The sequence below is a fragment of the Drosophila miranda genome (assembly GCF_003369915.1).
Source record: "Drosophila miranda strain MSH22 chromosome Y unlocalized genomic scaffold, D.miranda_PacBio2.1 Contig_Y3_pilon, whole genome shotgun sequence".
Lineage (NCBI taxonomy): Eukaryota > Metazoa > Arthropoda > Insecta > Diptera > Drosophilidae > Drosophila > Drosophila miranda.
In genome coordinates, this window is record NW_022881625.1 from 8,076,947 (window position 1) to 8,089,510 (window position 12,564).

The 12,564-nt window shown below is 46.0% G+C and overlaps 2 protein-coding genes across 3 annotated transcripts; both read left to right on the forward strand.

Moving 5' to 3' along the window:
• Nucleotides 1–3,787: 3,787 nt before the first annotated feature.
• On the forward strand, nt 3,788–5,563 carry LOC117194339. Of its 2 annotated transcripts, none has more exons than XM_033398907.1 (4): nt 3,788–4,185; nt 4,762–5,139; nt 5,205–5,362; nt 5,443–5,563. In XM_033398907.1, the coding sequence occupies exons 1-4, from the start codon at nt 3,925–3,927 to the stop codon at nt 5,546–5,548; spliced, it is 903 nt and encodes a 300-aa protein (XP_033254798.1). In that variant the 5' UTR covers nt 3,788–3,924; the 3' UTR covers nt 5,549–5,563. The 2 variants fall into 2 exon arrangements, with proteins under 2 accessions (XP_033254798.1, XP_033254796.1); XM_033398905.1 differs by having other exon boundaries at nt 3,803–4,185; nt 5,193–5,362.
• Nucleotides 5,564–5,635: 72 nt separating this feature from the next.
• On the forward strand, nt 5,636–6,347 carry LOC117194344. The gene is made up of 3 exons (XM_033398913.1): nt 5,636–5,795; nt 5,867–6,130; nt 6,226–6,347. Exons 1-3 carry the CDS (start codon nt 5,662–5,664, stop codon nt 6,326–6,328), a joined length of 501 nt encoding a protein of 166 aa, XP_033254804.1. The 5' UTR covers nt 5,636–5,661; the 3' UTR covers nt 6,329–6,347.
• The last annotated feature ends 6,217 nt before the right edge of the window (nt 6,348–12,564 follow it).

Here is a 12,564-nt window from a genome sequence, read left to right on the forward strand (position 1 = left end):
GTTTAATGAGCCGACAATTATGCGAGGCCCCTCTGCTTCGGCACCATGCACGTCTATAGATATTCAATTAACTTGAATTCACAACCATAACTCTCCGAACGAGTTCATTCCACATGCATTTGGCCAGGGCATAGGGCAAGTCAACTCGATTTCCGGCTATTAAGACATGGCTGAATTTCAGACGTGGAATGCAACGCCATGGAGTGCCGAGTCCAGGCAGGATAATTACATTTTAACCGGGTGATTCGAGCGGAGAGGAGAGTCGTCCTGGGGCACGTAACATTTAATGGGAAATGAATGGCAATGTTGGAGGTAGAAAATTATGAAAACGTTCCCAGGGGTAAGTTGTAAGAAAACCAGCACGAAGTGCCCTCCATAATCTTCCACTTAAAGTTGATAAAAAATGTAAACGACTTTCATTTCGCCCGGGAGCGATACCTCTGACGAGGACTTCAAAGGACAGCTGGAAGACCCAGGACAAACTCGAGGCGAAAGTGAGTAGCTCATTGAATTGGATGGATTGTCATCCCAGTCGGTGACAGCAATCAAATCAATCACACCAGCCTCCACCTGAGTAGAGCAGGCAGGTCAAAGTGCGGAAGCCTTGGAGGATAAAGAATGGACCCCTTTTCTGACATATGGTGATGTTTTGCGATGCAGCAAGAGGGAATTCCTACACCGATTGGGGCAAAACTTGGGCTAGGTACAGCTGGCAAGGCCGATAGCTTGATCCGATTCATAAATAATATACAGCTAAGAGTACTATATGTTTGGATTCATTGGGAATCCGTGCGTGGTGATGTCTAATGCAATTTGCGTAATTGAAACCCACTCGAAAGCAATTAAATTTCCTGTGCTTGGACCACTCTCCGGCAATGAGATTCGTTGGAGTAATTGCAATCGAGATTCCCAACTAATCTTCAGGTAAAACAATCCATAATGGAGCAGAAGTTTTGTTCGCACTCGACATTTATCAAGTTTGAAGTTTTAATTTGCTTTCGCCCCAACAAAAACAACTACAGAATACAGAATAACAAAAGTGTCAACACGATTATAATTGAGTTTAATTAAGCCGCAAAGTAAAGCCTCTCAGCACTCTTGTCTGTGGACCGCCCAACAGAAATTTAAAATATTTGCGTTAATCCACTTGGCAACGGCCTAACAGAAATGAACAGCTGGTGCCAGTCCAGGCCTCTTCAATGGCCCAACTTTCGGATAAAAGAGGTACGTGCCAAAGGCTTCAAATACTCGTATTTGCTGGGGCCAAAGTACGTACAATAAACTCGAAGCAATCCGAAGAGCAAAGTTGCGATCTGGAAATTTATGGATGGCGAAGGCCAAAATGTTTTGCTGCCAAAACCCATTTGTTGGCCCAGCTCTGAAAATGTCACATGCTCCTCACACCCACAGCTACACCCACACCCTGTGTGGTCTGGGTCTTGGCCGTCTGGGGCCGTCTCGGCCGGATTTGTCTGCGCCAAAGTTCATTGACACTTTCATGAGTTTTCTTGGGTCGACGAAAATAGTTTTTCCACATTTCGCATTCGACCGAGTGGAAATGAAATCCCCTTGGAGCATAGATAGAATATTTCAGAGCAGTGCTCGCTGCCAAAAGCTTACTGTTACACATTCGTTCTGCGAAACGAAATCCAGTTAATTAAAATGTGGCAAGCAAATAATCAATAAGCAATTCAAACTAGAAAAAGACCACAATTCTGCTTCCTCTCTGCCCTTGCCTGCCGTAAATGGCCGTCCAATTGGTAATGGCTCGACAAAAATCCCACATTCATATTTACGAACCATAAATATGGACTCGTACTACCAATAACAGGAAAGGAAAAAAATAAAAGGAGGTTAACCAATTTGTTCGCTTGCGGCTGCTGTAAGTGACAACAAAAGAGGTGGTGGAGCCGGTCAAGGCATTGTAGCTTTTTACAAATGAGTTTCCGTATTTCATTCGGATTCCATGCATATTTCATTTTCTATAAATACAGTACTTGCCAACTGTTCTTTTTTATTTTCACTCTCAAACTGAGTCAATGCAGTGCGTGGTCGGAGGTGCAGATGCAGCTGCAACAGCAACAGCAACAGCATCGGGGTGGCAGCATCAGCACCGAAAATAAATTTCAAATATGTCACAAGCAAAATGAGATAGAATTTTTAGGCGAATATTCGCTGTGCCATGCTGCGTGGGCAGCAATGGCCAAAAGCAGGGGAAGTCAATGCGCTCTAGCCGAAAAAGTGAAAGCCAGCATCAATCATGTGAGCAGGCGAGGGGATATAGTTGTCAATCGATTCGCAAGAAGTTCAGGGTTGCCTACTGAACTGAACCGTTCGACAATAGTTCTCTACGATCCAGACTACAAGGTGGCAAAACAATAACACTCCCCCACACACCAGACGTGCGATGTCTCAGTTAATTTTCATTGCCACAAGCGCGGACGGGCGTCCTTCAGGGCCTGCCAAATTCTAAATTTTGGCTAATTTGTCAATAGCCCCCCAGCATTATCCGCACATATCCGACAATTTGGGTAGAACCAAACATCTAACAAAAGCTGTACAAATTCGCTACTTACACTATATGGATAGTACGGATTGAATTACTGGAACCATGTGTCCGCTATAGAGAGCTTAGCTTGTACATACATAAATGGCCACCTAGCACTATTATATTTTGCATGCAAATTCCAGGACACAAGTGTGTACCCTCACGTAAAGATGATGCCAGAAATTCCATCTGACGAAGCAGATATGCGATACACTGCATCAGCAGTAACCAACCAAGATGAGGCTCCTCCGTGCTTAGCCGCCTCCTTTGGCACTGACACTTGGCATTTCGCAACCTTCTCGAGCCAAGGCGAGCACTTCAGAAAATTGAAACTTTCAGTTTTATGCCACCATCGAGCACACAGCACAGTACTTTTACATGGCCAAGTGCTACTCTTTTGGCTGACTTTTCAATTTTCTAATATGCTTTAAAGCTTCTGCTTGATGCTGTTGGGAGCGGCGCCTATTGCTTAATTCGATTTTGCTTGACTTTGATGCTGGCAAACTTCATTTGTCCGACTCTAAAAGCGTGAAATAGGATTAGGCCGACGGGCAACGATACAAAGTACCAATTAATAATCTATAGGAAATCAGATTTGAGAGGAGTTAAGGAAGAGAGAGTTGCAGTGCACGAAGTTTATGGAAGAGATCCAAATTAAATTAAGACTGCCAGAAGTATTCCACAAATAGCCATGACCAGAATGAAGTTACTTTGGGCCAAAACGATGACGGGTCAATACTTTTTTCCAGGCTTGTGGATAGATCAGCGTCAGTGCGGCGCCTTAATGCAAGTCTGTGAACGAATTGTATTTGGTAAATTTTCTTTACAGGAATCCGAAAGGATCGAACAAGGTGAAAATGAGCAGTGTACGAATTAAACATTTTACCATTTAACCATTTGGTAATTTGGTAAACCAATTTTTTGTGAAGCTCAAGACTCAAGCCACGGAGTACCATTAATAATACGAAAATGTACAGTAATTAGTATCTGATCTACATCCATACAACATTGAAATGCAGCCCTGAATATCGCTCCGATTATAATCGGGAGACAGCTCTGCTTTTCACTTTGAATTCCGGTTTGAGCAGGCGACGACTTTCAGTGTGAAAATCCGAACAGTCATCCTTTCGAAAATTGTGCCAGCGAGCGGAGCTCATGTAAAGTGGAAAATTAAATATAAAAATTAAAATTCCTCTCAGAGTCGTAGTGAGAAGTGTCGAACAAAATATTCTAAAACTGTATTTAGCACGCGCGTGTTCTCATGTAAGTTCACACATATTTAAAGTGAAAAATTTCACATTTGCCGTACACAAACGCCGGTTTTGTGAACTCACTTGACGAAAAGAAAGCGAGAAGAAAAAAGTTGCCAAATCAAAATGGTCACCGAGCCGAAGTCCGTTGAGCCCAAGGTCAGCACCAAGGAGGCGCAGTGCCAGTCATCGGACTGCGAGACTTCCCAGCAGGAGCCGGTCTCGCAAGTAAGCAGCCCGAAGGTCGCCCGTGTGGGGATCTTCAATGCCGAGGACTTCTTGTCGCGTGCTCAGATGAACGACAAAATCAACAACATCTTGCGCTCGCCCACCAAGCCGCCCAACGGGGTGCGCCAGCGCTCCGTCTACACCAACAACCCATCGCCGGTAAGTGAAATTCCAAGCAATAACGTGAAAGTTTCTTCACGCATCATCGCGCTAGCAGGGTATCAACAGCGAGTTAACAGCCGCCGCAGTCTTAACAGCTCGGCAACAGCAGCATTGCCACATCACCTCATTGCCCTCCTGTTATTTCAGACCTTCTTATTTTCCGTCTCGCTCTTTTCCACCATTGCTCTCTTACTTTCTGACTTTAATATTCGAATTTTCCTTCTCTATTCCCCCCTCTTCTCTTCTCTTCTCTTCTCTTCTAATACTATTCAAAATAGTTTGGTTAATTTCTATAAAAATCAAATGCAAATTGGGAAAAACGCACACACGTATGTAAATACATATATGTATGTATGTATGTATATGCATGCGTTAACAGAATGTCGACAGAATGTTAGCAACAGTTGCAAAGTCATTCGATTTCTGCGCTGCTGACACTTTCTCTCGTATCTGTCGTTTTCTCTCCTGCCGGTATTCAATTATTTTCTGGCACTTTCACTTCCTCACCTTTTCATTTCCTTCCGGATCTAACTTCCGCTACTACCTCTCGGACTCTCATCCCCCCTCCCTAAGCACGCAAGCTTGCGTGTCGGCATGACTGGGGGGCAGCTGTCCCAACGCATGAGCAGCATCTCGCTGTCCTCCGGCACGGACTCCGTGGGCCACATGGATCGCGGCAGCAGCTCCAGTCTCGCTAGCAGCGCCACCGTTGGCACCAACACCATCACAAGCGGCATTTCCAAGGAGTGCGCCAATTACCCCGTCGGCAGTCAGTCGGCCCGTCCATACGTCCAACTGCCGGGCATACACATTTCCAACCCTCCCCAGTACGGGCCAGGGAATATGCAGGAAATAGACGCTGGCAAAATGGCGCACAACGGCAAGGCACTCACAGGGCGCTACAATGTCACGCCCACCTATGGCTTCGACAACGAGCAGAACTACTGCCTGGTAAGGGGCTCCTGCATATCTGTAAATCTAGCCGATTCTATGCTCAATCTCAGAATTCCCAACAGTTGCCGTCTCCAATGCCCCCTCCACCATACGCCTTGGCACGCGTGAGCAGCACACGCAACTTCGAGCTCGAGAACCACATACCGCCGGCATGTCCCGGCTCTGGACCCATTGCCATGACGAACGGCACCATCCAGTTGCGCCTCCGCGATGGCGTGCGGTGAGTGTGGACGCCCCCAGCCCCTTGGCTCTTCTTTAAGACCGACCCCTAATGTTAATACCTTTCTTTGCATGGGGCAGAATTGACATGACATGGCGGACAAGGCGGACAAGTTGGTCTATCACGCAACTGCAGCAACTCGGCTTTGATCCACCCCAATGGACGCATCTTGCAGAGCGGCGCTAAAGTCGAAATAGTCACCTACGACGGCATGAAGGGCAATAACTTTGTGTGAGTGGGAATGGCCCTTACCCCAACGTGGCATATTTGAATCCTTTGAATTATCTTCCCATTACAAGATGTGGTACAAGGGTGTGAGCTTCACCAGCGAGGCGTGCGCTCTCATCTACCTGGTGGACACAGCCGGGACGCGCACCACAACCGACACTTTCACCGATCTGACCAAGGACTACACCCTGGCAGTGTTCTATGAGTGAGTCCCCCCGGCCAATTGCATCGCTTCTTATTTGGCTAATTTCGATTTAATTCCCGAACTTCTCGCAGCGACTCGCGGCATGGTCCCTCTTATATGGCTGAAGCCCATGACGTGATTGCCAATTCAGCTTACACCTGTACCGAGGATGGCACTGAGATCTATGACATAAACGGATTTCGCATCACCCAGGCAGCCGATGGCCGGGTGAAGGTCACTCGTGTGGACAACAAGTGCTTGATTCGCACCAGTCCCGGCAATGGATCGGCCACTTTGGCCACACCTGGCATCCATTGCACTGCCTCTCTGGGCAAGACCTCGCATCTGTTTGTTCGGTGAGTGTCAAACCGATGCTCTCAACCTCCCCTTCCCCCTCCCCCTCGCCCGTCATCCTGCTCTGCTAACTTCCGTTCTGTTCTGTCCTTTGTAGTCGCAATGAGAAGCGCATGCACTTCGATGGATCCTGTTTCATTGTACGCAACGCCGGACACTCCGCCGGCTTCAATGAGAACAACCTGCTCATTGTCTACTGAGCGGCGTTCGTAGTCCGGAGTGTGGTAGCCCATCCCACACGCACACACTCACACATGTCAACACATTTCACCTGGAACACATACATACCCACCTACAGCAGCACACTTGAGTGACCTTGACGTGGAGAGAGGGATTCAGTTAGGATCCCGGAATTTAGGAATATCAAAATCAATTTGGGAAATAAGTTAGAAAGCAAATATGTTCGTACAAAAACCAGCACCACACCACACCACACACACACACCTCAGCGAAGGAACTCAGCCCAGTCCTATCTGGGTTCCGATTGCTCGATATGGGCGCAACATAACCACACCACCAACCCCCAGGGAATACTAGTTGTCTTTCGTTTACCATTGCCTACATATATATCATGCCGTATATATGCGTGTATTACTAGTTGTTATTGCAAATCGGGAGCGCTTTCCTGCTTCCCCAAATAAGTTGGCCAAATCAGACCGATCTCAAGCTGAAGCGGAACCAATCAGAGCCGAATCGCATCGAACAGGGCCGTGCCAGCGTTTGGTGTTCAAAAAAAGAAACATCGTTTTTCTACTCGTTTCCATTTCGGCTTTTTCAGTTCTTCTAAATTGTTTCTTTTACGCAGTTCAGTGCTAAATTTTGTTTGATAGACTTTAAAAATGGCAAAACTCAAGAAAAAAAAGTTTAAAGAAATATCTCCCAAAAACGCCAGTGCCGATACATTATTTCTAAGCTACCAGTTCTTTCAATGCAATCCAATAATGTTCATCCACACCCGTAGCATACAGACACTCGAACACGTAACCCATAATCACACACACCGCACACTCTTTACAAGAGGCAAAAGAAAGTGATTTATTTGCAAGTGGCACAGCGCCAGCCACAGTTAAAACAGCCACAGGACACACATGAAAGATAGAACAGATCCTGTAAAAGGTAGAAAGTGAGAGTTTATTAAATTAACCCCAATTGTAATTTGATTAAAAAACACTTGTCCTGTGAGGAGGACAATGAAAGAAACCCCCATACAAACACAAAACATAGGCTTAATATATACATAAATACGATGGGATGTCCAATTATAATACAAAGTTAAGCCCAGTGTGAAAAACCGGGATTGGCCTTACGTCAATCTCCAACACCTAAATTTTCTATCATGTAAAGAGAAATTCATGTGCCCCAAAATCAATACTATGGAAGTATAATAAATTTAAAATGCAATCTGTTCATTCAATAAATTAATTTATTCCTCCAAAAGAATGGTGGAGCAATGGAGCTCGTTTCGTTTCCTACCCTCCATCCTTTGCTAATTTCTTGGTGGAAAGAAAATGTCGACTGCCTCCTGCCCCGTGCCTTTATGTGTTCGAGTATTTATGTACCTTCTGTCATACATGGCCGGGGGTATCGTAAATTTACAACAATATTGTTTTATGGCCCCACTCCATGGGCCCTCCTGGCCCCCCTCAGGCGGAGCTTGGCGTTTACGCCGTCACCTGAAGTGCCATCAGGAGTTGGACAATTTCAGGCCCTAGACGACAGTTTGGTTCGGTTTCCCATCTTTAAGAGCACTTGGAATTTAATCATTTAAATTTCTGTAAGGATTTCCAAGAAAATAAATTTGAATATCTGCCGCTATAGAGTATATACTTAAATCCGATTTAATGTAAAAGCGGATTACGCTCTTCCATTTTGAAGGGACTTCGGATAAGCCCTATCTTCAGAGACATCGGGATATGGAAGACCTTTTTGATCTCCAAAAACCAAGCTTCGCGGGGATACAAATATTTCGTTGAATTTTTAATCGCATATTTACGACACAGCTGTTTTTATTTTATCGTAGCGTGACAGCCCTGAGCGGCCAGTGTGTACACTCTTTTGGACTACAATATTGTTTGTCTTGCTGTTGACAGCGGTAAATTAGGCAAATGGAAGGAAAAGTACATTGATATTTAATTAGTAAAATGTCTTGAGCCTTGTCGTTACCTGCAAACAAATCCAAATGCACAGGGATATCGGATCGACTGTCATGCAGACTAAAGTTTCCAACAAACTTAACCTGGAGCTGGAGGTGGAGGTAGGCACGCTGCGCGCATGCTACAGTGCTGGCTGTGGCTGTTGATAAAGATTATTGGATAATGTCTTGGCGGAACTATCTGCCACGTCTGTCTCTGTCATAAGAGAGATGGTTAGAGATACACAAAGAGAGAGAAAGAGAGATGCATACGGAAAGTGTGTGAAAGCGTGGAGCAGTGAGAGCGGGTGCGGAAGCCACAGCGTGGATACAGAAGCAGCGGTAAGTACAAATAGCCCAACCAGGGAAGGATCAAAATATTGATGTCTGGAATGGCTTTATTCAAGTGTGAGAGCCTAACTGGGACTCGTGCGAGCAAAGGACCGACCCCACATATGTATCTGTGGCATATTCAATGCTCACGCTTGTGTGACTGCGCCCCTGCGAGTCCTTGTCTGCATCCATTTGCCGCTCGCACCCGTGTGCCCAACATCAAAAGCTTTTCACACTTAATTGGGCGTAAAATTAAATCAGAATTGATTAGAACACTTGAATGACAACAGCCGTGGCCGTGTTGCTGATGTCAATGGCATCAGAGAGAGCCGCATCCTGCCAGCATCCAAGCCCCCAAGCCTCCCAGCTCCCAGCTCCCACTCCACCTCCTGCCAGCAATTCCGCTGGCATTCTAAGCATAAGCAAACTTTTTGGTTTCGATTTTCCCCAGCTGACGCACGGCACGGCAAGGAACGCCCCGTCGGTGACTTCGGCCACGTTCCTGCCGCTTCTCGGGGCTCCTGCCACTTCCGAAGCCGGGCACTCCCGAGACATAGCGCACTAATTGCTGCTGGGAACTTCCCTGGGGAGGCTCCCCCGCAACCCTGTTTTTCATCGGAAAGTTTATGAAATTCAATTTCCCCCAAAAATGGGGAATGGAAAAAGGCCGGGCATCAATTTTCCTGCATTATCGTTTAATGAGCCGACAATTATGCGAGGCCCCTCTGCTTCGGCACCATGCACGTCTATAGATATTCAATTAACTTGAATTCACAACCATAACTCTCCGAACGAGTTCATTCCACATGCATTTGGCCAGGGCATAGGGCAAGTCAACTCGATTTCCGGCTTTTAAGACATGGCTGAATTTCAGACGTGGAATGCAACGCCATGGAGTGCCGAGTCCAGGCAGGATAATTACATTTTAACCGGGTGATTCGAGCGGAGAGGAGAGTCGACAGCAACGTCAACGGTAATGGATAAATGCACATCTTCCGCCGCCCTTGGGGTCCTGGGAGCCGTCCTGGGGCACGGCACATTTAATGAGAAATGAATGGCAATGTTGGAGGTAGAAAATTATGAAAACGTTCCCAGGGGTAAGTTGTACGAAAACCAGCACGAAGTGCCCTCCATAATCTTCCACTTAAAGTTGATAAAAAATGTAAACGACTTTCATTTCGCCCGGGAGCGATACCTCTGACGAGGACTTCAAAGGACAGCTGGAAGACCCAGGACAAACTCGAGGCGAAAGTGAGTAGCTCATTGAATTGGATGGATTGTCATCCCATTCGGTGACAGCAATCAAATCAATCACACCAGCCTCCACCTGAGTAGAGCAGGCAGGTCAAAGTGCGGCAGCCTTGGAGGATAAAGAATGGACCCCTTTTCTGACATTTGCTGATGTTTTGCGATGCAGCAAGAGGGAATTCCTACACCGATTGGGGCAAAACTTGGGCTAGGTACAGCTGGCAAGGCCGATAGCTTGATCCGATTCATAAATAATATACAGCTAAGAGTACTATATGTTTGGATTCATTGGGAATCCGTGCGTGGTGATGTCTAATGCAATTTGCGTAATTGAAACCCACTCGAAAGCAATTAAATTTCCTGTGGTTGGACCACTCTCCGGCAATGAGATTCGTTGGAGTAATTGCAATCGAGATTCCCAACTAATCTTCAGGTAAAACAATCCATAATGGAGCAGAAGTTTTGTTCGCACTCGGCATTTATCAAGTTTGAAGTTTTAATTTGCTTTCGCCCCAACAAAAACAACTACAGAATACAGAATAACAAAAGTGTCAACACGATTATAATTGAGTTTAATTAAGCCACAAAGTAAAGCCTCTCAGCACTCTTGTCTGTGGACCGACCAACAGAAATTTAAAATATTTGCGCTAATCCACTTGGCAACGGCCTAACAGAAATGAACAGCTGGTGGCAGTCCAGGCCTCTTCAATGGGCCAACTTTCGGATAAAAGAGGTACGTGCCAAAGGCTTCAAATACTCGTATTTGCTGGGGCCAAAGTACGTACAATAAGCTCGAAGCAATCCGAAGAGCAAAGTTGCGATCTGGAAATTTATGGATGGCGAAGGCCAAAAAGTTTTGAAGTGGGGCCAGGCCCAGGCTGAACCCATTTGTTGGCCCAGCTCTGAAAATGTCACATGCTCCTCACACCCACAGCTACACCCACACCCTGTGTGGTCTGGGTCTTGGTCTGGGTCTGGGTCTGGCCATTGTCTGTCATTGATGCCAGTTGGTGTCGGTACAGGTTTTCAAAGGATGCTATTCCCGACTTAATTAAGTTGATGCCACCGTGTTGTACGAAATCTCTTCGATGCGCTGCGCTAAAGCTGAAAGTCTCATTATTTCCTATTTAAAGTCATTACCACGTTATCTGCACCCTTCAATTGAAGTGGGTTCTCGTTCTCCTGCAACTTCCAGCAGCCACCGTCGCCCAGTCCCCATTTTTCATTTCAATTGACAATTTAATTAAGTCTAATGGTAAAATTTTGTCAAGCAAATTTCATGCTTATGTAGCTCTTAATTTTCCGTATTTTTCGCGCTCCCCCAACCTTGGTAAGGCCATTTTCCTGGCCAGAGGTGTATGTAAATCGAATTTCAAACGAGGCGAAGGCCAAAAAGCGCTGCATACGTGTTGTGTACCCTATTGTGGAGCGAAAAAATTAGTATATACATACATACATATGCATATGTGGAAGTCCAATGCCACAGGTTTTGTATGATAAAAAGCTGACCAATCCAATTTGTATCTCCTCTTCGTTCAGTTACTGTAGCAATCAGGATTTGGTTTTGAATAACTTTATGCAACGCGTAGGAGATTAAAGACTAGATGTAGACTAGCTCCAATCCAATTATTATCTCTGTTCGGAGCAGAACCCAGCCGTTTAGCTGCTTGCCAAATAGCACCTAATTCTTGGCCCTCAGCCGCTTATTTTGTTTGTTACTTATGTCTATATCACTCATTTGTTTGTTAAAGCTCTGCGCTTGCTTGCCCTGCTAAAAGCTCTCTGCCAGCTCGCTCTTCGCTATCTCCGCTTTGCGTCTGCCTACCGACGTCGGCCGAGCGAAGCTGCGCTTAGCGATCGGAGCGGCAATGTAAAGGGCAGGCAAGCCACACTTGCAATTTGGATGTCACGCATTAAAGAACATATCGTAATTTTATTTCTGCGCCGAGTTTTATTTAATTCGAAATAATTAGTCGGCCGATTGGGGATAAAAAACATTATCTCCACATAAAATTTGGTGACCCCGACGTGATCTCTGAGTTGCAGTGTCAATTAATAATCATTCGCGATCGACATTCGTTAGCCCTAGCAAATTTTCGGCGGTTAAGCACAATTCGGTGCTAAAACCCACTTACATACACCTACATACACGCATTGCTGGCTATTAATTTCTCTGTCGCGCCAATTCGGTCAGTGCAGTGCGGTAGGCAGTGCAGCGAACTCACTAATACACACAAGCGGAGTACAAAGCGGAATCGGACAGCTCGCACAGCCGCACAGCTAAAGGCATTAGCTGTAATCCCTTTGCTTTGGGTTCCCACGTTTATACGTATACAGGGTGTCTTTTTCGGTCGTGCTGAGGGACTCTTTTAAAACCTCAACATGGCAGCACCTGAGCCTACCAATGTCGCGAACGCAGCAATGCCGAGTGATGTAGATTTCTACAAGCACAAGGCCGAGTCCATCGCGCGCCAACTAAGGGCCATGGATCGCTTTCTTACCAAGGAAGAGCTTGCCGAGTTAGATGAGGCAGAACTTCAAGCTCGCTTAGAGCAAATCGAGCGAATGAATGCGGATTTCGATGCCGCTCAAACGAGCCTTGAAAGGCTGGATTTCCTGCAGTTAGCCCATGATGCCCGGCTGGACTTTTCGAATGTTTATGTCAAGGTTAGGTCCAGACTGTCGCGGGAGTTGATGGCTGCTCGCACGGTAAATGTTGCCAAT